The following is a 21,892-nucleotide window of genomic DNA, read 5'->3' as shown; positions in this document are numbered from 1 at the left end:
CCAAATGCCCTCTGGCTTCTCGCTACTGCCTTTTGGAGATGGCCTCCTTTTTTTCTGAGTATCTTAACTCTCTGGTATTCGGGGAACAGGAGAAATAAGTTAACAGGTAGGCAGCAGTCGATGGGCAGCAGCAAAACAGACCACTGACATGAGCAGAGCAGGGAGGGTGGGGTGACTTACTGAACAGCTGTTTGGGCGGTTAGCAGCTGTTGGCAAATGTCAAATCCAAATAATAACTATACTGACTCTTAGTGATGGGGAAAGATAGTCTTGTATTAGAGCTTTCCTGACTACTGTACTGAGTATACTTGTAGTTAACGTAATAATGCCTAAATTACACAACGGGTCTATTTTTACAAAATGTTTTTGTTCTTCGTGTGTATGTACTAGGGGGTGGCTGATGACGATGGTGGTGGAGCCTGACGGGGGAGTCAGGTTTGGGAAGGGGTGTAGGCGGAAAGCAGATGACAGGCTAGTGCCTGCCTTGACAGCTTTTCTGTACCTTCCCAGGGAAATGACAAGGAGGGGGTGGGCTGGGGGCTGAGTGTCTGTGGGGGAAGGACGGAGCCAGGCAATGTGGTACCGCAGGCCACACTGCTCACGTCTTCCACAGCAGTGCTGCTCAGTGTGGAGGAGACAGGGGTAGAAGAGAGAAGACAGATGATGCAGAGATGGGAGCGCCAACAATTTTCTACCTTGTTTTCATTATTTCTACAACTGTATCATTGGTATCACCGACACAGGGTTAGGAAAGCCAATGGAAATTCAAATAAACCTATCTAAGCTTGATGTAAATTAAACTGTGAAAAGTTAAGCCAATTCTCTATACAGACATCATTCTTAGTCATTAATGAAAGAAATTCTGCTACTGCCAGTCAAATTCCCAGTGCTGGCTTACATAATAACATATTAATGCCAAAAAACAGCTTGCACTTTATCAGTCACTTATTCTTGACCCTTCTTAAGGGCTAGTGGCTCTGTTAAGACGGCAGAGGTAGAATGTAGTTTGGTCACTGACAGATTACAACAAAAATTATTATGTACAAGGCAACTGCTAGTTCTGTGAAATTCTGATAAATATATAACCACATATTCTTTCTCCTTTGACACGGTTTTCAAGTTCTGAAAGTTAACTATCAGGCAAAAAGGAAAAAGAGGGGGGTCTGGGTGGCTCACTTGGTTGACCATCTGATTCTTGATTTTGGCTCAGGTCATGATCCCAGGGTTGTGGGATCGAGCTCTGCGTCAGGCTCCACACTGAATGTGGAGGCTGCTTAAGATTTTCTCTTCCCCTTTGCCCCTTTACCCCACTTGTGTGCCCTCTTTCTCTGTCTCTCTCAAATTAAGAAAAAAAAAAAAAGAAAAAAAAAAAAGGAAAGTTAACTATCAGGCCAAATCTATAGTCACAACAAATGGACATTTATCTCAAGAACTGGAGTGTCCTGGTATTTTTAGAGTGTCTCTGGAGATAAGAGGCAATGGATGTTAGAGAATAACTTAATGAACTACCTTTATAGAACCTCTGCTTTGGGGAGCACATGAACTGTTTTCTATTAACTCCTGCTTTCCCAGGCTTAGTTGGGAGGGACTCCCAGATACCTTTGCTTTCTGAGAAAGCAGCTCTTCTTGCCCTTGGGATTTACAGGATTCTACCATTACGTTATCTCAACAGTGATATATAGAGGAGTCAGAGAGATTATTAGCTATCTGGTTTTCTTTCTGACATACTCAAAGAGTTAAAGAGTCTTGGAGTACTCAGATAAAATGTAGTCTGGTGTGATATTTAAGTGCTCAAAGGAAAACACTGGAATAGGTTGGAAAGTTAATTTCAACCACTTTTTAATTTCAAGAAGATATGTTTTTAGAATCACAGAATTTTAACACAGGAACAAATCTTAAAGATCACTTAGTCCCACTTCTTCATTTTACAGATGAGAAAACAGATCCAAAAATTTCAATTAAAATTCTCAAGGTTACAGAGTATATATAGTCAATGGAGTGCTGGGGCTCAAAATCTGAGCTCTTGACTCTCATGACACAATGCCAATCTACCTGAGAAAAGCTTCACGTAGAAACTAAGCATGACATTGCTTGTGAAAAAGGAATTCTTCCATACCAATTCTTACCAGACCCTGGTAAACAGGGTCTCTTGATTCAACCAGTTTTCTCTGTACACACTAGTCCTTCTTCTCCACGTGAGATCTCTATTAGTTAACCAGAGACAATGTGCCCACTTAACGACACAAGACTGTCAATTAATTTCATTAGGAAGCCAGAATGTCTGGAGGGTGCTCAGTGAGCTCTTATTGAGTTTCTAGCATGTGTTAGACACTGTAACTACTATAATCTCAAGTTTCTAGTGGTGGCTGTCTGAAAACTTATGGTGAGCTAGATTAATGATTTGGACTAGCAGAGCAATAGTTTCTGGTTTTGTTTTCTCATAACTAACAGAAACCAAGTAGACTGGTTCTATACATACAGAGTATAGGAAGAACGTTTTCCTCTTGTCTCCTTTATTCAGGTGAGTTTCTCCATTAAGGAGAGGCAGGACAGCAAAGTGGATAAGGGAATGGCTTCTGAAACCAGACTGCTTAGGCTCAAATACTTGTTTCACCATTTACTGGCTATGAAACCTGGGAGGTCTACTTAACCTCTTTGAGCCTCAGATCACTTATCTGTGACATGATGATAATAGGAACTACCTCTCTGAGTTGATAAGAGGATTGGATGAATTAATATTTGTTAAGCTCTTAGACAGTGCCTGGTGCTAAGGACCACCTAAGTATTTTAGAAATAAACAAACAAGATCCTGGTGGTGATCATTAAGCTGTGCCTGGCCTGGGATGAAAGGAGCATGAATACATACGTGATCTCAGCATCCTTTCACAAGGAAGCAGGAGAAACCCTTCAAGGACACAATGAAGTTTAAGCCCAAGCAGTGCAATACTGACATCAAGAGCAAGGAATTGAATGCTGCAAGCAGACTGTGCTGGCATGTAACAAGAAGACATGGGCACAGGCTGAGCAAAAGCTGACAGTGATGGAGGCAAATGCCTCTTAGAAGCAATTGCTACAGTCATTATCCAAAGGACAGACTAGCCAGACTGCCAGAGGGGAAGACTCATAAATTTATTCCCACAGAAAGGTTTTCTCAGTCACACTTAGCTGACCGCTAGATATGTGGGTTAAATGTAAACAGAGTATTACATTCTTTCTCTCAACTCTGAATTAATGGCCTCACATGCAAGTTAGGTTTTGCAGATCAGAAAATAAAAGGATGTAAGACTTAATCTATCAGAAAAACTTTCAGAGCAATGAAGCAGGGAGTTATTTAAAAAGGAATACGTACGTTTGGGGGAGGCGTGTGGGCTGTCTGAGGCGATCTGTCTCATCCGTGTTCCGTGGCAGCTGAGGGCCACCAGTCTGGAGATGATGGCAGTTTTGCCGAACCCAATGTTTCCCACAATCACTACTCCTTGGTTCACGCTGGCATTTGAACTTTGAAGTTGAGCATCTATTTCGTGGAAAACCCAATCCCGGCCAACAAACACTGACTCTGTAGTGATGCTGGGCACTTCAAAGAGCAGAGGCTTCAGGGAGATATCTGGAGGCCTATAAGGTGCAAAATGAACTGGAAGGAACAATAAGAGGACACAGAACTTAGGCCAAACTGTCATCATTGAAAGAAATACAGAAGAAAAGCAGCATGGTTTAGGAGACTATTAGTTCTAGTACAACGCTATTCTGGGTTACTCAGCAAATAATGCAACTCAATTTTGGTTCTACACAGATAAGCGAGAGCAGGTGATCTAGGGCCATGGGATACTCTAGTTGGCAGAAAACAAACACAGTTAAAATGACAATGGTTTATGGAACAGTCAGAAAGTCGGGGTGAGATTCAAAATTATTAAACAGTGGGGATGGCCCAGCACCAGCAGTCAGAATGGATGCCAAAGTAGTACAGAAACAGAGTCCTTAAGGCTTCTTGCTATGCCTGGAGACAACCTTTTAGTTGTTGGGTTGTGGAGAGATGTAGGGTTGGAGTCCGTGGGGGGGGGGGGGGAATACAGACTGTGGTGGAGCATCCAGGTGGCTTAAAGCATCAGCTTTTTACCAACCAGTAAGGATGTATTTCAATATTCAACAACTAATAGGACCATATCAGTACATATCAGTCCTGCAGAAAGCAATGCAAAGACCATGTGTCTGTTTTTTAAAAAGATACCAGTGAAAAATAGCAATTCCTTTAAGTTCACGATGATATTTTTCTTTTTAATTTAGTAGATATATTAGTATAAGCAGAGCCCATAAAAGCTCTGATAGTTTAAAAAGTCTTCAACATGTTTAGCAGTCAAGGAAGCAGAAACTAAACTCTGACCTCAGGTCTTTGCTCCTCTACTGCCTGTATTCATGCCAATTTACAAAAAAAAAAAAAGTTTTGGCCTATACACACATCTTGGAGACAACAGATCCTACCACTTTTCTCAAGATGTTTTTCTGTGCGTATGTAGTTGTAGGATGTGCTAACAGCCAAGCATGAGCTCTACTTTTAATAGTTTTCTAAAAATGCATAATAGGTGTAACTTGCTTTCAAAGATCAACCTTCTAATTATATTGACAGTAAAAAGAAGTCCTGACTGACCTTCCTTATCTGGGTTAAGTGCCCTCCTAACTGTTCAGAGAGTAGCTCTAGGATGTATCATTTTATCTGTCTAGAACCAGGTGTTTTTTTTTTTTTTTTTAATTTTTTTTTTAACGTTTTTATTTTTGAGACAGAGAGAGACAAAGCATGAACGGGGGAGGGTCAGAGAGAGGGAGACACAGAATCCGAAACAGGCTCCAGGCTCTGAGTGGTCAGCACAGAGCCCGACGCGGGGCTCGAACTCACGGACCGCGAGATCATGACATGAGCCGAAGTCGGCCGCTTAACCGACTGAGCCACCCAGGCGCCCCAAGAACCAGGTGATTTTTTATTTATTTTTATTTTATTTTATTTTTTTTAAGTAAGCTCAATGCCCTGTCCCAGTGTGGGGCTTCAACTCACACCCTGAGATCAAGTCACATGTTTTTCTGATTGAGCCAGCCAGTGCCCCAGGGTCACATATTTTATTTTTGTATCTTTAACTTTAAGCACAGTGTTTTGACACATAGTATGCACTCAATATATGCTTACTGAAAGAATTAATTAAAAATAAGGTATTGTACTCTATCCCATTTTACATTTTGGAGAATAAAAGGCCAGGGGAAGGGGATGAGGGCAGGAGAAAGGGAAATCATAAGGGGGTAAATGAGATCTATTTATACTGCTTATATTATTCTAGAACATACTTAAACGACTTACACATCATCAAATGGGATCTAGAGATGGTGGCTTACTTGAGAAAATCTGCTCACAAGTTAAGTATACATGTATTACACTCTCATTTAAAATTCTCTGAAAGCTATTAGAATGACTACTTTGCATTAAAAAAAGATAACAATTCCAAAAATAGTGCAAATAATTAAAAATATAAAGCCAAACTTTAAAAAGAGAAGAAAACAGTTTCCCATATCAGTTTTAAAATGTCCCAAATTTTCACTAAAAAAAAAGGGGGAGCTGTGGAGCTTCAGCTACATAATCGCTTATAATTTCCTGATTCTCATCTCTTTACCGAAACTTACACTTTTAAAATTCCTAACTCTAAGCTGATATAATGCTGTATCTTAACTAACTGGACTTAAAGACTTAAAAAAAAATCCATAACTATAATTACAGAATTCAGTGAAAAATTTGACTTTAACTTGCTAAATATATTCTTTTAATTCTAATTCTTGTAGTTTATAGTCTATTTCACCTTTCTTAAACATTACTTTATTGAGCTATACTTCATAGATCATAAAATTCACCCTTTTAAAGTATACAATTCAGTGGTTTTCAGTACAGCTGACCCTTGAACAACATGCGGGTTAGGGGAACTGATGCCTCTTGGAGTCGAAAATCCACAGGTTAACTTTTGATGCCCCCTAAAACTTTACTATATATTTCTGGTAACATAAACAGTCAATTAACCTATATTTTGTATGTTATACATACTATACGCTATATTCTTACAATAAAGTAAGCTAGAGAAAAGAAAATGTTAGTAAGAAAATCATAAAGAGGAGAAAATACATGTACAGTACTGTCTACAAAAGTGAACTAGCACAGTTCAAATCTGTGTTGCTCAAGGGTCAACTATACATTCACAAAATTGTGCAACCATCACTATTGAATCCCTAAACATTTCTATCATCCTCCAAAGAAAACTCTATACTCATTAGCTGTGACTCCATAGTCCCCCTTCCTTCCAGCCCCTGGCAACCAGAGACCTCCTGTCTTTACAGATTTGCCTATTCTTGACATACACAATAAATATTACGTAATATGTGGCCGTTTGTGTCTAGCTCACTTAGAATAATGTTTTTGAGGTTTATTCATGTTGAAGCATGTATCAGGACTTTATTCTTGTTATTGTTGAGTAATATTCCATTATGTGGCTACATCACCTTTTGTTTATCAATTTATCTGACAAGTAATCTGATTTGTTTCCACTTTTTGGCTATCATGAATTATGCCGGTATAAACATTCACGTACAAGTTTTTGTGTACATATGTTTTCAGTTCTCTTGGGTGTGTATCTACGAGTGGTACTGCTGAGTCACTTGGAAACTCTATGTTTAACTTTTTGAGAAACTGCCAAACTGTTCTATTTTGCTTTTGCTATTTTTTACAGAAGTAATATATATTCACTATAGAAAATTTTAGGAATAGCAGATAAACAAGATAATAATTGTACTCCCAGTAGCCAGAGAGAAACATTATTCACATATATTCTGAGTTTTTCTCTGTACCACAAATACTTGTTTTAAAAACCTCAAATGAGATCATACTATAGATCCTGTTTCATAATCTTCTTTTTTTCACTTAGCAATTCCAAAGTTCTGAAAAAGTTGATTCTGTCAGACGTGCCAGCTTAGTGGTTGCTTCCGTGGTGGGACTGATTCCTGGAGCTCCTTACTCCACCGCTTTCCATGTCACTTGATAGTAGGTGCCTGCTACCCACTTGGAGCTTCCAGGGCACCTGAGTGTGCTCAGTGGGCACCCAGAGAGTTACTCTGAGCTCGGGGTGAGCAGTGATAGGATTCCCCGGGAGGAATGAAAATAGGTCAGTTGGCTTGAGGTGAGTCTAACTAGGCCTAGCGAGACCTAAAGTCACACAGCTGGTTTCAGAACTAGAAATAAAACCTAATTCTGGCTCAAAAATCCAGGTTTTGTCTATTATGTTGTAGCTGCTTTATAGGATGTCACTTTAAATCTGAAAGTGACATGAATGATCCCATGGATGACCAGGACTGATTAGGCTTAGCTGATGGGCCAAGCTGTCTTCTTTCTCTTTCACCTCTCCTGTGCTTCCCTTTAGGAAGTACATGTTTGGCCGGAAATGACCTTTCCAGAGAGAGAAGAGCTGTAGAAACTTTCATTTGATTTCTGAACTAACAGACTTATCTCTTCAGGTCCAAGATGACTTTATATTTTGTGTCAAAAGGGGCTTTCGTGAACATGACCAATGCTAATTTATAATATGGAGTAAGTACAGATGCAATTGAAATGCTTAAGTTTTTGAGAAAAATTCTCTTAAGATAACTTGTTCTCCTGTTGACGTAATCTCTCATCATATTTTATCCTACTGAGAAAGCTCTGACATTTTAAAAAGTTATTTAAAAAATTTTCTAAAAATGTAATCAATTCACAAAAGCCTCAAGGGAAGAACAGATAAAATTAGCCCAGCACCATATGGTAAAACAACTGTAGATGCCAAGAACAGCCTAGAAACAATTTCTGTACCTCAGAACCTAAGGCTTTTGTCAGCTCTATATGATAAAAGAGAGCCCTACTTCCTATGTTCAACAATAAATTTAGGGCATACGAACAAGAAAGCACTTTGGCCTGCATTGTGGGACATGGAGGTAATGGATGTTCTCTGTGGAGTTCATATTCCTTAATAAATGTTTGTTTGGGGTACCAGCTGACTTCCAAGAGATTTTTTAAGGCACAAACACTGAAATAATCTATGAGAAATTACCACTGCAACTACAGCTGAGCTAAGGGGAAAAAAATGAGCTAATCCATACCACTTAGTAATGTGTGTGGCTTTCTTACCCCTGGCACTCAAGAGTTGGCAGTCCTCGGGCAGCAAGACCATCCCGTCCCTCTCAAAGCATTCTACTAAAGTATAGCAATATCCGTAATTCACTTCAAAATTCATAAAAAAAGATGCATGGGTAAAGAGATGGGCAGTTGGATAGACAGATGATAAGACAGCAAAATGTTAATGATACAATCAAGGTGGTGCGTATATGAGTGCTGATTGTTAGGTTCTTTCTTTTTTGGTGTATCTGAAAATTTTCCTAATAAAATGTTGAAGGAAAAAACATGGAAAGGAATCACATTTCAATACGGCACACAAATAAGACAAGCTTTGGAAAGTAGTTTTTAAAAGGGTTTAATAACAACTCCAGACTCAGATGGGTGTGGGCACCTCTTCAGTGTGTGCATCTCTTCAATGCAAATCAGGCTTGAGGCAGACGAATGAGTTCTCTCTAGGAAACGGTCTCTGTGAGACCATCAATAAGTATAACTACACATCTAGGCTTATAGAGAAAATGGACCTTTCTTTCAGTGAAGCAAAGTGTAAACATTAAAAAAACAATAACACAAAGTGCACTGAGGCTAACAGATCAGCTCTGCCCAAATGCAAGTACAAACAGCTGCAGTAAGTGGAAAAGGAGAAGGGGAAGTGGAGGCAAACGAGCTCTAACTGGACTTAGACTAAAGCATATTTACTCATGGAAAACAATCATGAATCATCCTAAAAGAAGTCAGTCCCAGGCCTGGCAGAAGAAAGGGTGTGTGTGATACAGCCAAGGCCTGGTGCAAACAGGAGCAGGGTTGTCTTTCCTAGCATTCTCCCACAATGACTGTAAAGTCTAGCCTGGAAGTACCTCTGTTCCTCTAACAAAGGATAGTTTCAGCCTCATCCTTAGGATTCAGGACATGTGTGCCCTTCTCGACACAAAGCAGAGAAACACATGTGCTTCAGACAAAACCTGATATCACCTCAGTCTCAAACATAAGTCAAAAAACATGCTTATTTTTTTCTTCAGAAATGCTTAAAGCAGGGCAGGAGTTGATTTGTCTACTGAATTTTGAGAAAGTTCACTCTACCATTTACAGGAGTCGAATCTCTTTAGGGTCTGTTGTTTATTCCGGCTGCTCTGGATAGGATTCCAGTAGGCAGCTATTCCTACACCAGGAAATGAGTTTCTAAAGAATGTAAAGCAATTTTGAAGAAGGTCCTAAAAGACAATCTAAAGATAACAGTCTGAGAAACGTTCACTACAGATAACTGCTGTTTGAGAAAAAAAAAAAAAAAAAAAAGAAAAAAAAAAAAGAAAAGGTTAAATAAAGCAGAATCACTTTTCAGGTCAACAAGGAAACACAGCAGAGTAGGTAAAACTAGACTCAGAGCTAGGATCCCTCGGTGTGTATCCTGTCTCTGTTACTTACTGGCTGTGTGACCTTAGGACAATTACTTGTGCTCCTGAGATCTCAGTTTTCCTCATTTTAAAAGTAGGGATAACAATGATACTGTGGGGATTAAATGAGTTAATATATGTGACATGCCTAGGAAAGTATCTGGTGGTTAACTGCGTTAGCTGCTACCACCATCGACACCATCAAGACAGAAAGACATCCAGAGTAACCATAACCACCCCCCCTGTCCCTGACACACTCATTTAAAACAAAACTCAGCAAAAAGGATACTGAGAACATACTGACTCTCTTTAAACCCTCTTCCCTTCTTCCTTTTACTACCCAACATTGTGAAAGAGCCCTGTTTGCTCTCTTCACTTGCGCAGCAATCGTGCATTCTAGCCTGACTTCCTCTCATATTATTCAGCAGTATATCCGCTGAGACTGTTTTGGTTAAAGTCACTGAAGTATGAGTGTATGAAGTATAATTGTTAAGTATGATGATTTCTTTTCCCAGTCCTTATGTTTCCTAACCACTCCTCAGTCTTTAACACTTTTAACTAATCCCCACTTTTTGAAATACATTCCCCTCTTAGGCTTAACATGACAACATTTTCTTCTAGTTCTTTTTTTTTTTTTTTAAGTATTTATTTGTTCACTTAAGTAATCTCTACACCCAACATTGGGCTCGAACTCATGACCTTGAAATCTTCTGACTGAACCAGCCAGGCACCCCTCTTCTACTCTTTTAGTCCTCTCCTTCTGATGTATCTTTAATAGTTCCTCCTCTTCTGCCCATCCCTAAGATAATGCCAATACTAGGTTCTATATTTTATTGTTTTGTTCTTCGTGATCTCCCTGGATAGTCTCAAAGGAATAGACTAATAGCTTTCACAACTATCTAAGTGGTGATGGTTTGTATTTCTATTCCAGACCTCATTCCCACACTCCTACACAGCATGTCCAACTATTTACAAAAGTTATCCTATTTGGCTTTCTGATAGAAACCTCAAACTTCAAATGTTTCAAAGTTATTGTCTCACTCACCTTAATCTTTCTATTCCATTTATTAATAACTCAGTTAATGAAGTACCACCCATTTGCCTGGTCTTCCCAGATAGAAACTTGGCACTCATCAGGATTTCTTCTTCCTTAACCTTTACATCTAATTTGTCACAAGTCCTCTCAATAGTTCTTGAGGACTATTTCTCAGATATAATTCCTTTTTTTCTTTCCTATTCCACTGCTACTAGAGTGGCGTACCCTTGGAGGAGGTGCTGATCACTCTAAGTCTCAGTTTTGTCATCTGTAAAACGAGGATAAGAAGAGTATCTACCCCATTAGGTTAAATGAGAACATGTATGTTAAGTTCTTAGCTTAGAATCTTAATCCTCAATGAATGTCAGTCACATAGTTTAGGTTCTCAACATCTCTTGTTTTTACTATATCCTTAAAGAGGCTTTTATTCCTCCCGTATATAGAGCTACCAAATCTCTCTCTAACATGATCATGTCAACCTCCACACTCTAACCCACAAGTCGTCATCTCACCCTATGTTAATCACCGAACCTATTAAGTCCTTATTAACTAGTACAGTTCTTGTCATTCGGTAGGTATATTCAATAACATTTAACAAATGAATTCATGAATGAAAATAGTTAATATGGATTTTCCATCCTTAACCACAGGGAAATATGTATACACTTTGCTTTGGTAGAACAGGAGGGCTTGAGGGAGGCAGTTATAGGATGCAAACAGAGGTCTTTGAAAATCACTGCTCTGTACTATAATAATAAAAAGAAATGGATCATTTGTTTGGCACCTTTCAGGGATACATTTCTGTTTAAAGGCAACGATCATAAACCAGTGGACCATTAAATAGCAGGACAAAGAAGAAAAAAATGTTATTTTCCAAGCTCTGTGAATATCACAGGCAAGGCCTGGATATTGACCAAAGCACACCACAATCAAGAATACTATTCCTACAGGAAGCTGGGTGAAGGGAGGAAATAGTGTCTTAGAGCTAATGCCCAGAGAGGACAGGATAGCTAGCTATTTCAGAGAGGACAGGGTAGCTATTTCTTTAAAAAAAAATTTTTTTTAACATTTATATATTTTTGAGAGAGAGAGAGAGACCAAGCATGAGTGGAGGAGGGGCAGAGAGAGAGGGAGACACAGAATTCCACGCAGGCTTCAGGCTCTGAGCTGTCAGCACAGAGCCCGACGTGGGGCTCAAACTCACAACTGTAAGATCACAACCTGAGCCGAAGTCAGACGCTTAACCGACTGAGCCACCCAGGCGCCCTATGGATAGATATTTCTAAAGACTATTCTTGTTTTCTTTTAGAAAAGTTACTGAGAAAGCTGGAGCCACACAAATCAGTTTAGTAACTGAAGTCTTGCTAACGCTACATGTGAGATTTACTCTTGTGCTAGAAATGACCATATTTAATTCTGCATCACTACATGTACAATACATAGTTTAGTTCAGAGAACTCAATTCTTTTTTTTTTTTTTAAAAATTTTTTTTTTAACGTTTATTTATTTTTGAGACAGAGAGAGACAGAGCATGAATGGGGGAGGGTCAGAGAGAGGGAGACACAGAATCTGAAACAGGCTCTGGGCTCTGAGCTGTCAGCACAGGGGCCCGATGCGGGGCTCGAACTCACGGACCGCGAGATCGTGACCTGAGCTGAAGTCGGCGCTCAACCGACTGAGCCACCGAGGCGCCCCCAGAGAACTCAATTCTAACTACCAAGCTAGTCATTTTCTTTTTAAAGTATATATGTATTTTTTAATAATTATTTATTTTTGAGAGAGAGAGAGAGAGAGCGCGCGCAGGGGAGGGGCAGACAGCGAGGGAGACACACAATACGAAGCAGGCTCTAGGCTCTGAGCTGTCTGCAAAGAGCCTGATGGGGGGCTCGAACTCACGAACCGTGAGATTATGACCTGAGCCAAAGTCAGTCACTTAACTGACTGAGCCACCCAGGCACCCCTCAAGCTAGTCATTTTCATTTTTTTTTTATTATATGAAATTTATTGTCAAATTAAGTTTCCATACAACACCCAGTGCTCATCCCAAAAGATGCCCTCTTCAATGCCCATCACCTCCCCTCCCCTCAAGCCAGTCATTTTCTAATGAGAGATGAGTTTATGCTCTGGTCCACTTCACCTATAATTTTCTTTTTAAAACTATGACATGAATTTCTATTCCTGCCCAAGATGGAGTGAAAAGGACTATATTTACCCTCCTACCCAAAACAATCCCCAAACAGACTTCTAAACAAAGTATATAAAACAATGGTTTTCAAGACACTAGACATAGTCAATGAAAAATAATGATTCCTGAGAGAGGGAAAACAAATAGGCAAATCCTATGCTCACTTACTGCCTTAAAAGAATTTCCAGACCATGATGTAGGGAGGGAAAACCCAGTCTGATGCTGGCAGACTCCCTGAGTTGAGGATATGGAACTGAGAATTCAGTAAGACCAAGGCAGCAAATGTTCAAAGGAAAGAGTTCTGAGAAGGTGAGAGCAAAACAGTAATAATTCTGGAGATGTGTGAAAAGTAGAGTACTGATTAGCACATATATGTGAGAAAATTGCCCAAAGCCAGGAAATGACCTATCCAAGAGGATTAGAGGGAAAACAGCCTGGTGCTTTCATAGGGCCAGAAACAGTGCCTGTTACTTGCAGCCAGAATGGAAAACCTCACAATTTACAGGACACTGGCTAGGATATTCAGAAAGGTCTTGTCTCAGCAGTATAGAAATTTAAGACCTATAATAAATATTGTTCTGGGTCTACTCAACAAATCTTAAGGACCCAAAATTAATCATATTGTTTTCAAATAACTTCAACATTCCTGAAAAAAGCTGAAGCATATTTATAAGAATACAGGGGCACCTGGGTGGCTCAGGTGGTCGGACATCTGACTTTGGCTCAGGTTGTGATCTTACGGGCCCTGTGCTGACAGTTGGGAGCCTGGAGCCTGCTTCGGATTCTAGGTCTCCCTCGCTCTCTGCCCCTCCCCCACTCGGCTCTCTCTCTCAAAAATAAACATTAAAAAAATTAAAAAAAAAAAGAATACAAAAATATCTAACATTCAGTAAGGTAAAATCTACTATGCCTGGCATCCAAACAAAGATTGTTAGGCATGCAGAGAGGCAGGAAAAAAAGAACCACAATTAGAAGAAAAATCAATCAAGTCAAACTGATCCAGAACTGACAATGATGTTAGAATTATCAGAGAAAGATATTAAAATAGTAATTATAACAATATTCTATGTGTTCAAAAGTAGGGATATGGGAGATATAAAAGACCGAAGTGAACTGTCAGGAAAAAAAACCTACAACAACAGAAATGAAAAATATACTAGATGAAATTACTGATTTAACAGTACAGAAGAAAGGATAAGTAACCTTAAAGACATAGGAATATAAACTATCCAAAATTAAACATACAGAGAAAAAACATCCTCTAAAATAAAAAAAGCATCAGTGAACTGTGAGACAACTCCAAGTGGGCAAATATAACTAGTAAGGTGGGTGACAGAAAATATATTTAAAGAAATAATAGCTATAAAATTTCTAAATCTGATGAAAGCTATAAACTCACAGATCCAAGAAGTTCAATGAGCCCAAAGTCCAAGATATATGAAGAAAATGACAAGGCACGACATAATCAAATTACTCAAAACCAGAGATAAAAAGAAAAATCTTAAAAGCAGCCACAGAATAAAAAGACATATGAAGTACAGAGGAACAAAAGATAAGGATGACAGCACATTTCTGGTCAGAAACAATGCAAATAAGAAGACAGTGGATGAAGAAGTTGCTGCGGGCAAGATCAAAGAGATTTTTGCCTGCTTTCTCCTCGAGGATTTGGATGGCTTCCTGTCTTACATTGAGGTCTTTCATCCATTTTGAGTTTATTTTTGTGTATGGTGTAAGAAAGTGGTCCAGGTTCATTTTTCTGCATGTCGCTGTCCAGTTTTCCCAGCACCACTTGCTGAAGAGACTGTCCTTATGCCATTGGTTATTCTTTTCCTGCTCTGTCAAAGATTAGTTGGCCATACATTTGTGGGTCCATTTCTGGGTTCTCTATTCCGTTCCATTGATCTGAGTGTCTGTTCTTGCACCAGTACCATACTGTCTTGATGATTACAGCTTTGTAGTATAGCTTTGATCTTGCCAGCAGCAACTTCTTACTCAACATGTCTCCAGAGGCAAGGGAAACAAAAGCAAAAATGAACTATTGGGACCTCATCAAAATAAAAAGCTTCTGCACAGTGAAGGAAACAATCAGCAAAACTAAAAGGCAACCCACAGAATGGGAGAAGATATTTGCAAACGACATATCAGATGAAGGGTTAGTATCCAAAATGTATAAAGAACTTATCAAACTCAATACCCAAAAAACAAAGAATCCAGTGAAGAAATGGGCAAAAGACATGAATAGACACTTCTCCAAGGAAGACATCAAGATGGCCAACCGACACATGAAAAAATGCTCCACATCATTCATCGTCAGGGAAATACAAATCAAAACCACAATGAGATACCACCTTACACCTGTCAGAATGGCTAACATTAACAACTCAGGCAACAACAGATGTTGGTGAGGATGCAGAGAAAGAGGATCTCTTTTGCATTGTTGGTGGCAATGCAAGCTGGTGCAGCCACTCTAGAGAACAGTATGGAGGTTCCTCAAAAAACTAAAAATAGAACTACCCTACGACCCAGCAATTACACTACTAGGCATTTAACCACGGGATACAGGTGTGCTGTTTTGAAGGGACACATGCACCCCCATGTTTATAGCAGCACTATCAACAATAGCCAAAGTATGGAAAGAGCCCAAATGTCCATCGATGGATGAATGGATAAAGAAGATGTGTTGTTTGTATACACACACACACACACACACACACACACACACACAATGGAGTATCACATACCCAGTGAAAATTTAAATTTATCTTTCAAAAGTAATGGTGAAATAAAGACTTTTTCAGAAATATAAAAGCTGAAAAGATTAATCAGCTGCAGATCCACAATACAAGAAATGTTAAAAGTCCTCCAGGCAGAAGAAAAATGTCACTGGGTAGAAATATGGATTAACACAAAGAAATGAAGAACACCAGAAATGAGAATTACAAATCTTAAAAAAAATTCTTTGTGGTCTTTACAACAAATGGTGTTTGAACAATTGGATACCTATATGCAAACAACAACAACAAAACAAAAAACCCCAAAGCAAAAACAAAACCCAACAACAAAACCTCAAAAAACCACTTTCACATATGTCATGCACCATATATAAAAATTAAAATTAATCATAGACCTCAATGTAAAACCTAAAATTGTAAAATTTCTGGAAGAAAATATAGGAGAAAATATTTGTGACCTTTGGTTAGTCAAATAAATCTTAGACACAACACAGCCATCATGACAAAAATTCATAAATTGGATTTCTAAAAGCTTCAGTCCTTCAAAAGACACTGCTAAAGAGAATGAAAAGACAAGCCATACTATGAGAAAAAATATTTGCAAAGCCTATATCTGATAAAGGACTTATATCCAAACTATATAATAAACTCTCAAAACTCAATAACAAGAAAAGAAACCCAATAAAAAGCGGACAAAATATTTGAACAGATGCTTCTTCACCAAAGAAGATACTCATCTGGTGGCAAAAAAGCACACAAGATCATCAATATAAGTACAATGTCATACAGATCTCTAGAACTTTCTCACCTGGCATGACTAAAACTTTACACCCATTGAATAGCAACTCATTTTCCCCTCCCTGCAGGCCCTAGCATCTGCCATTCTATTTTGTGCTTCGAGGAGTGTGACTACTTTAGATACCTTATATGAATGAAATCATGTGGTATTTGTTCTCCCGTGGTTGGTTTAACTTAGCATAATGTCCTCAAAGTTCATCCATGTTTTAGCATGTGACAGTATTTCCTTCTTTTTTAATGGCTGAATAACATTCTACCGTATGTATATGGCACATTTTCTTTACACATTTATCTATCAATGGATATTTATCCTCTTTAACGATTGTGAATAATGCTGGAATGAACATGGGAGCGCACATATCTCTTTGGGATTCTGATTTCAGGTTTTTTTTGATATATACCCAGGCATGTGATTGCTGGATCATATGGTAGTTTTATCTTTAATTTTTTGAGGAACCATTGTGCTGCTTTCCATAGTGGCTGCACCATTTTGCCTTCCTAACAACAGTTACCAAGGGTTCCAATTTCTCTATCTCCTTGTCTTGTTCTTTTCTTTGTATATGTGTTTTCCAACAGCCATTCTAACAGGTGTGAGGTGATCTATCATTGTGATTTTCATTTTCATTTCCTTCACAAGTAGTGATGTTGAACATCTTTTCAAATACCTGTTGGCCACCTGTAGGTTTTCCTTGGAGAAATGTCTATCCAAGTCCTTTGCCCATTTTAAAAATCGGGTTATTAATTTTTTTGCTATTGAGTTACAGGAGTTCCTTATATATTTTGGATATCTACTCCTTATCAGTTATATGGTTTGCAAGTATTTTCTCTCATTCCACGAGTTGCCTTTTTACTCTTTTTAAGTACTCTAAAAAGATATCCATATATCTTTCATATTATAATTCAACTTCCCCCTCCTTATCTTAAACATAGTTTAATATGTTTATTTATCTATTTCTTCTTTGTTAATTACTCTACCTGTCCTTGTTATGGTTCAGTTAACTCAGCTAAAAACATACTGAGTTGCTGTCTGGGACTCTATATGGAAAAGGGTCTGACTGTACAGATTATTGTGTTAATTCTCAACTAGGATGGAAGTGATTTTAGTCCTTGTTTTTGAATAAGTTAATAAAATTCATTAAGTGCTGTCTAGGCAGTTTCTCGTACGTTATCTAATATATCTACTCCTTTAGTTCTTGTCCACCACCTGTTCTGTTTCATGGTCCATCTGGCAGTGTCCATTTTGAGGAACAGTATCAATAGAGTGAATTTTTAAGGTACTAACAAACCATAATCTGTCTTCTCCCAAACTACTTATTTTTATGGTTTCTGTATTAGAGAAGGATGACAGCGATGATAACTGTAAGACAGAGAAATGACATTATCTGAGCTGCTTTTTAGAAGGATTAATCTGGCAAGCCAGGCATCAGCTTGATTCAAACATGGAAAAGACCAGAGGAGGGAGACAAGCTAATTAGCTGTACTGAGAATGGAGAACATGGGAAGAATGTGAGAAACTAGGAGAGTAGAATCCTCAGGGCATCATAAGTGACTGGATGTAGGAGATAATGAAGACAGGGATTCAAAGATGACTTCAAGAGTTAAAGCCAGGTGAGAGGAAAATTGGGGCACTATTAATAGAAATGGGGAAGTAGAAGCTAGTTTGGGCTGAGTCACACTGGTACCTTGTCTGATCAGAGCCGCCACAGTCATTGGCAGTTAGTGCTGATATGCAGTTCTCTCCCCCATACCTAATGCATTAGAGTCCTGAGTATCTACAAAAAACCATTGTATTGTTACATTATTACATGACTTATTGCCTTTTATATTATACTGTCTATAACACTATACAGTACCATGGTTAAGAGCACAGGCTCTGGAGTCTGCCAGATATGAAATGAATCCTGGCACTGCCCATGACTAGACATGTAACCTTAGGCAAGTTATTTAACCTCTCTAAATCCTGTCTCCTTATTCACTGCTTAGATCAAAGGGTTGCGAGGATTAAGTAAGAACATGTATAAAGCTCTTAGCACTGTCTCTACAAAGAATAAGAACTTCAGTAAATGCAAGCTATCATTTTTATATCTGTTTAAAAGTGTCCCATTTTCAACATTTGTCGTAACGTTTCAAGAAGTCCATTGTATCCTACTAATGCGGGGATAAAAAAGGGAAGAGGCTTATTTTACTCTAGTAAATAATACTTTGAGTCTCTGAATAACTGCATATTAAATTTCAGCTCTCTGACATAGGTCTTAAAGGAAAACATTTGTTGAGAAAAATCTGGAGTCACTGCTGACTGGAATTTTCGGGAAGGGAAGAAAGATCTCTGGAAAATAGTAAAAGAAATCGGGAAAACCTAACTCTCTCAAATGTCACTTTTTATTGGTTTCCTCATGTTGAATACCTCAAAATGTAGAGAAAATATAAAAACAGTAAAGCTTTTAAAATGTGAAACATTTTATAAAATAATTATGTAACTATGTCAACATAGTTTTGTGCTATTAAATTGTTGGCCTTGAAGGTGAAACCTGAGATTTATTTTTATTGGAGCATCAAAACTGGCTAATTACTTGAAATTTAAGGTTAAACATTTTTAAGTGAACATTCAGTGATGAAATAGCCATGGTCCTACAAAGGAAATTCTCCAGTTCTATATTTTGTTTTATCTTGGGAAGTTATTCCATAAAAAAACTTTTAGATACAAGATTGTAAAGCTTGTATCATTTTACAGAATCAAAAAATGTTTTTGCAAAGTGTTACCTAAGTAAATTTACTCGTGATATGATTACTTTAATAATATTTATTCACTTTTGGAGAAAATAATGATAGATTAACTGGGAAGGCGATTCTTTAAATCTAATTTAGCTCATGGGTGCCTGGGTGGCTCAATTGGTTAAGCATCCAGCTCTTGATTTCGTTTCAGGTCGTGGTCTCTTGCTTTGTGGGCTTGAGCCCTGAGTTGGGGTCCATGCTGTTTGGGATTCTCTCTTTCTGTCCCTCTCCTGCTTGTGCTCTCCCTTTCTCTTTCAAAATAAACTTAAAAAATTTGTTTAAATCTAATTTAGATCAAAACATCAAAATGTCATAATGGTTACTTATTTTTCTTTATTGCACTTAAGGTATTTAAGAATATTTTCAGGGGCACCTGGGTGGCTCAGTCGGTTGGGCGTCCGACTTCGGCTCAGGTCATGATCTTGCGGTCCGTTGAGTTCGAGCCCCGCATCGGGCTCTGGGCTGACAGCTCAGAGCCTGTAGCCTGTTTCGGATTCGGTGTCTCCCTCTCTCTCTGACCCTCCCCTGCTCATGCTCTGTCTCTCTCTGTCTCAAAAATAAATAAATGTTAAAAAAAATTTTAAAAAAAGAATATTTTCAGATTTATTCTTGCAGACTTATCATGATTAGAATCTCTCTCATGTTACTCCACAGGCTTTCTTTTCTCTAAGTAGTGTGTTATTATTTTTTTTAATGTTTTATTTATTTTTGAGAGAGAGACAGAGCACGAGCAGGGGTGGGGTGGAGAGAGAAGGGGGGGGCACAGAATCTGAAGCAGGCTCCAGGCTCTGAACTGTCAGCAGAGCCCGACATGGGGCTCGAACTCACAAACCGCGAGATCATGACCTGAGCTGAGGTTGGACGCTTACCGACTGAGCCACCCAGGTGCCCCTAAATAGCGTGTTATTTAATACGAGGAGTCAATCTGTGCCTATTATAAGACTATGTGTTTTACAGTCTCTTTCTTCTCTTAAAGTTATCTCTCCCTTGTGGGTCTTGTGAGGGAACTTTGTTGTATATTAGCTACTTTTTGAATTCTCACACTTTAAGATGAAATTTACCAAATAAGACTGGCTTACATAAAAACAAGATCTGTGCACCTATCTAGAGCTACTTTAACAAGTAGTGATCTGCTTTTAAAAAACCATACCCAGACTATTCCAAAAAGCATAGTTTCTAGCAGACATTCAAAGATATCCAGGTTGAATACTACATTTTCAAATTTTTTTTAATATGAAATTTATTGTCAAATTGGTTTCCATACAACACCCAGTGCTCATCCCAACAGGTGTCCTCCTCAATATCCCTCACCCACCCATCCCTCCCTCCCACCCCCCATCAACCCTCAGTTTGTTCTCAGTTTTTAAGTACTTTCCAAAAGAGCTGGCTGGGGGTGCAAGGGTCAACTTCATACAACTGAATATGACAATCTATGCATTTAATATTTACCTGTAGGCAGTTACGTGCATGCAACCTTATGTTTGGATTTTAAATATAAAGAAATAAGTTTAATCTTGTAAAAACAAAACAATGAACAGTGAGAGAGAAGAGACTGATGGAAGTATTCTCTTGTAGATGTGAGAGCCAGCCAGGTCATGATCAAGATGACTCACAACCTCAGGGGTGTGTGACTCAGGAGGCTAATGCAAGAATATTAGCTTCATGACATGCATCTTAGTCATCTTCATAAAGGATTCATTGTTTTGGAAAAGTAAGGGCCTCACAAATAGTGTGAAACACTGATTTTATTTGATGGAAATTCAATTCTTTGCTTTGACTAAGCCACGATAATTGTGGCAGGGTCAATTTCACAGAAATTCTGCCAATGAGTCAGATTATCATTTGCACATATGCCCTCTCACCTAGTATCTATTAAAGCAGCTATTAACTAAATCCAATGCCTATGAATGGCCATTTAGTAACAGGATTCAGTACAAGTCCCAAGGAAATGAACATACCTTGGGAAATAAGTTTTAATTAGGAATGTGTAATTTCTTAAAGCAGAACAGTGTAATTATGATTTAGCATCAGGCAAGTTAGAGTATTACCATTAATAATCTACTGGTAATTTACCCCAAGTAGCTACTATTTGAGGTCAGTATGCTGTGATTTGCTTTGTGTATTTTAATTCTCCCTTGTCCTCTTTACATATTCCATCATAAGATTTATTATATTTATCTTGGTGGGTGGGTGGATGAGCTAATGGGTGATGGGCATTAAGGAGGGCACTTGTTGGAATGAGCACTGGGTGTTTAAGTGATGAATCACTGGGTTCTTCTCCTGAAACCAATACTATACTGTATGTTAACTAACTTGAATTTAAATACAGAAATTAAAAAAAAAAAGAGACTTAAAAAAAAGATTTATTACATTTATCTATAAAAACCAACAACCTTTATCTTTCCTTTTGCTCAGCAGCAAACTTCGTTTCTGTCTGTCTCTGTGGAAGAAGATAGTCCATTAAGATGGCGAGAAAGAGTGACAGGTTTCAGGTTGGTTACTTCAAGCATAACTCCACATTAACACAATGGTGATGAAGTTTTTAAAATGGACCCCAAAATAATTTTAAAAACTTGAGTTAAAAACTTAAACAATGTTTCATATTAATATCTCTCAAAGACATTAGGATTTGGGACTAGACAAGGCACTTATGGTTGGTTAGCTAGCTCTATATTCCACACTGGTACATAATCTGCTGTAACTATTTTATCATTAAAGCTCAGGTTCTTGGATGGTTGACAGCTAGGAATCTAGTAACTTGCTGCAGCGGGATCCTGGACAGTGCACTTAAATGACCTTTTCCCCATTGTTGGG

The 21,892-nt window shown here is 38.4% G+C and overlaps 1 protein-coding gene across 11 annotated transcripts in view; it reads right to left on the bottom strand.

Annotated features, from left to right (window-relative positions):
- TANC2 (tetratricopeptide repeat, ankyrin repeat and coiled-coil containing 2) overlaps positions 1–21,892 on the bottom strand; it is a 361,352-nt gene that overhangs the window by 97,072 nt on the left and 242,388 nt on the right. For all 11 annotated transcript variants that reach the window (XM_042967385.1, XM_042967388.1, XM_042967389.1 and 8 more), the window contains one exon: positions 3,350–3,631. In XM_042967385.1, coding sequence (XP_042823319.1) covers positions 3,350–3,631 — 282 coding nt within the window. The remainder of the gene's footprint in view (positions 1–3,349; positions 3,632–21,892) is intronic.

The sequence above is a fragment of the Panthera tigris genome, chromosome E1 (assembly GCF_018350195.1).
Source record: "Panthera tigris isolate Pti1 chromosome E1, P.tigris_Pti1_mat1.1, whole genome shotgun sequence".
NCBI lineage: Eukaryota > Metazoa > Chordata > Mammalia > Carnivora > Felidae > Panthera > Panthera tigris.
Note: the sequence above shows the minus strand (reverse complement) of the source record. Positions and strands in the feature narration are given on the sequence as shown.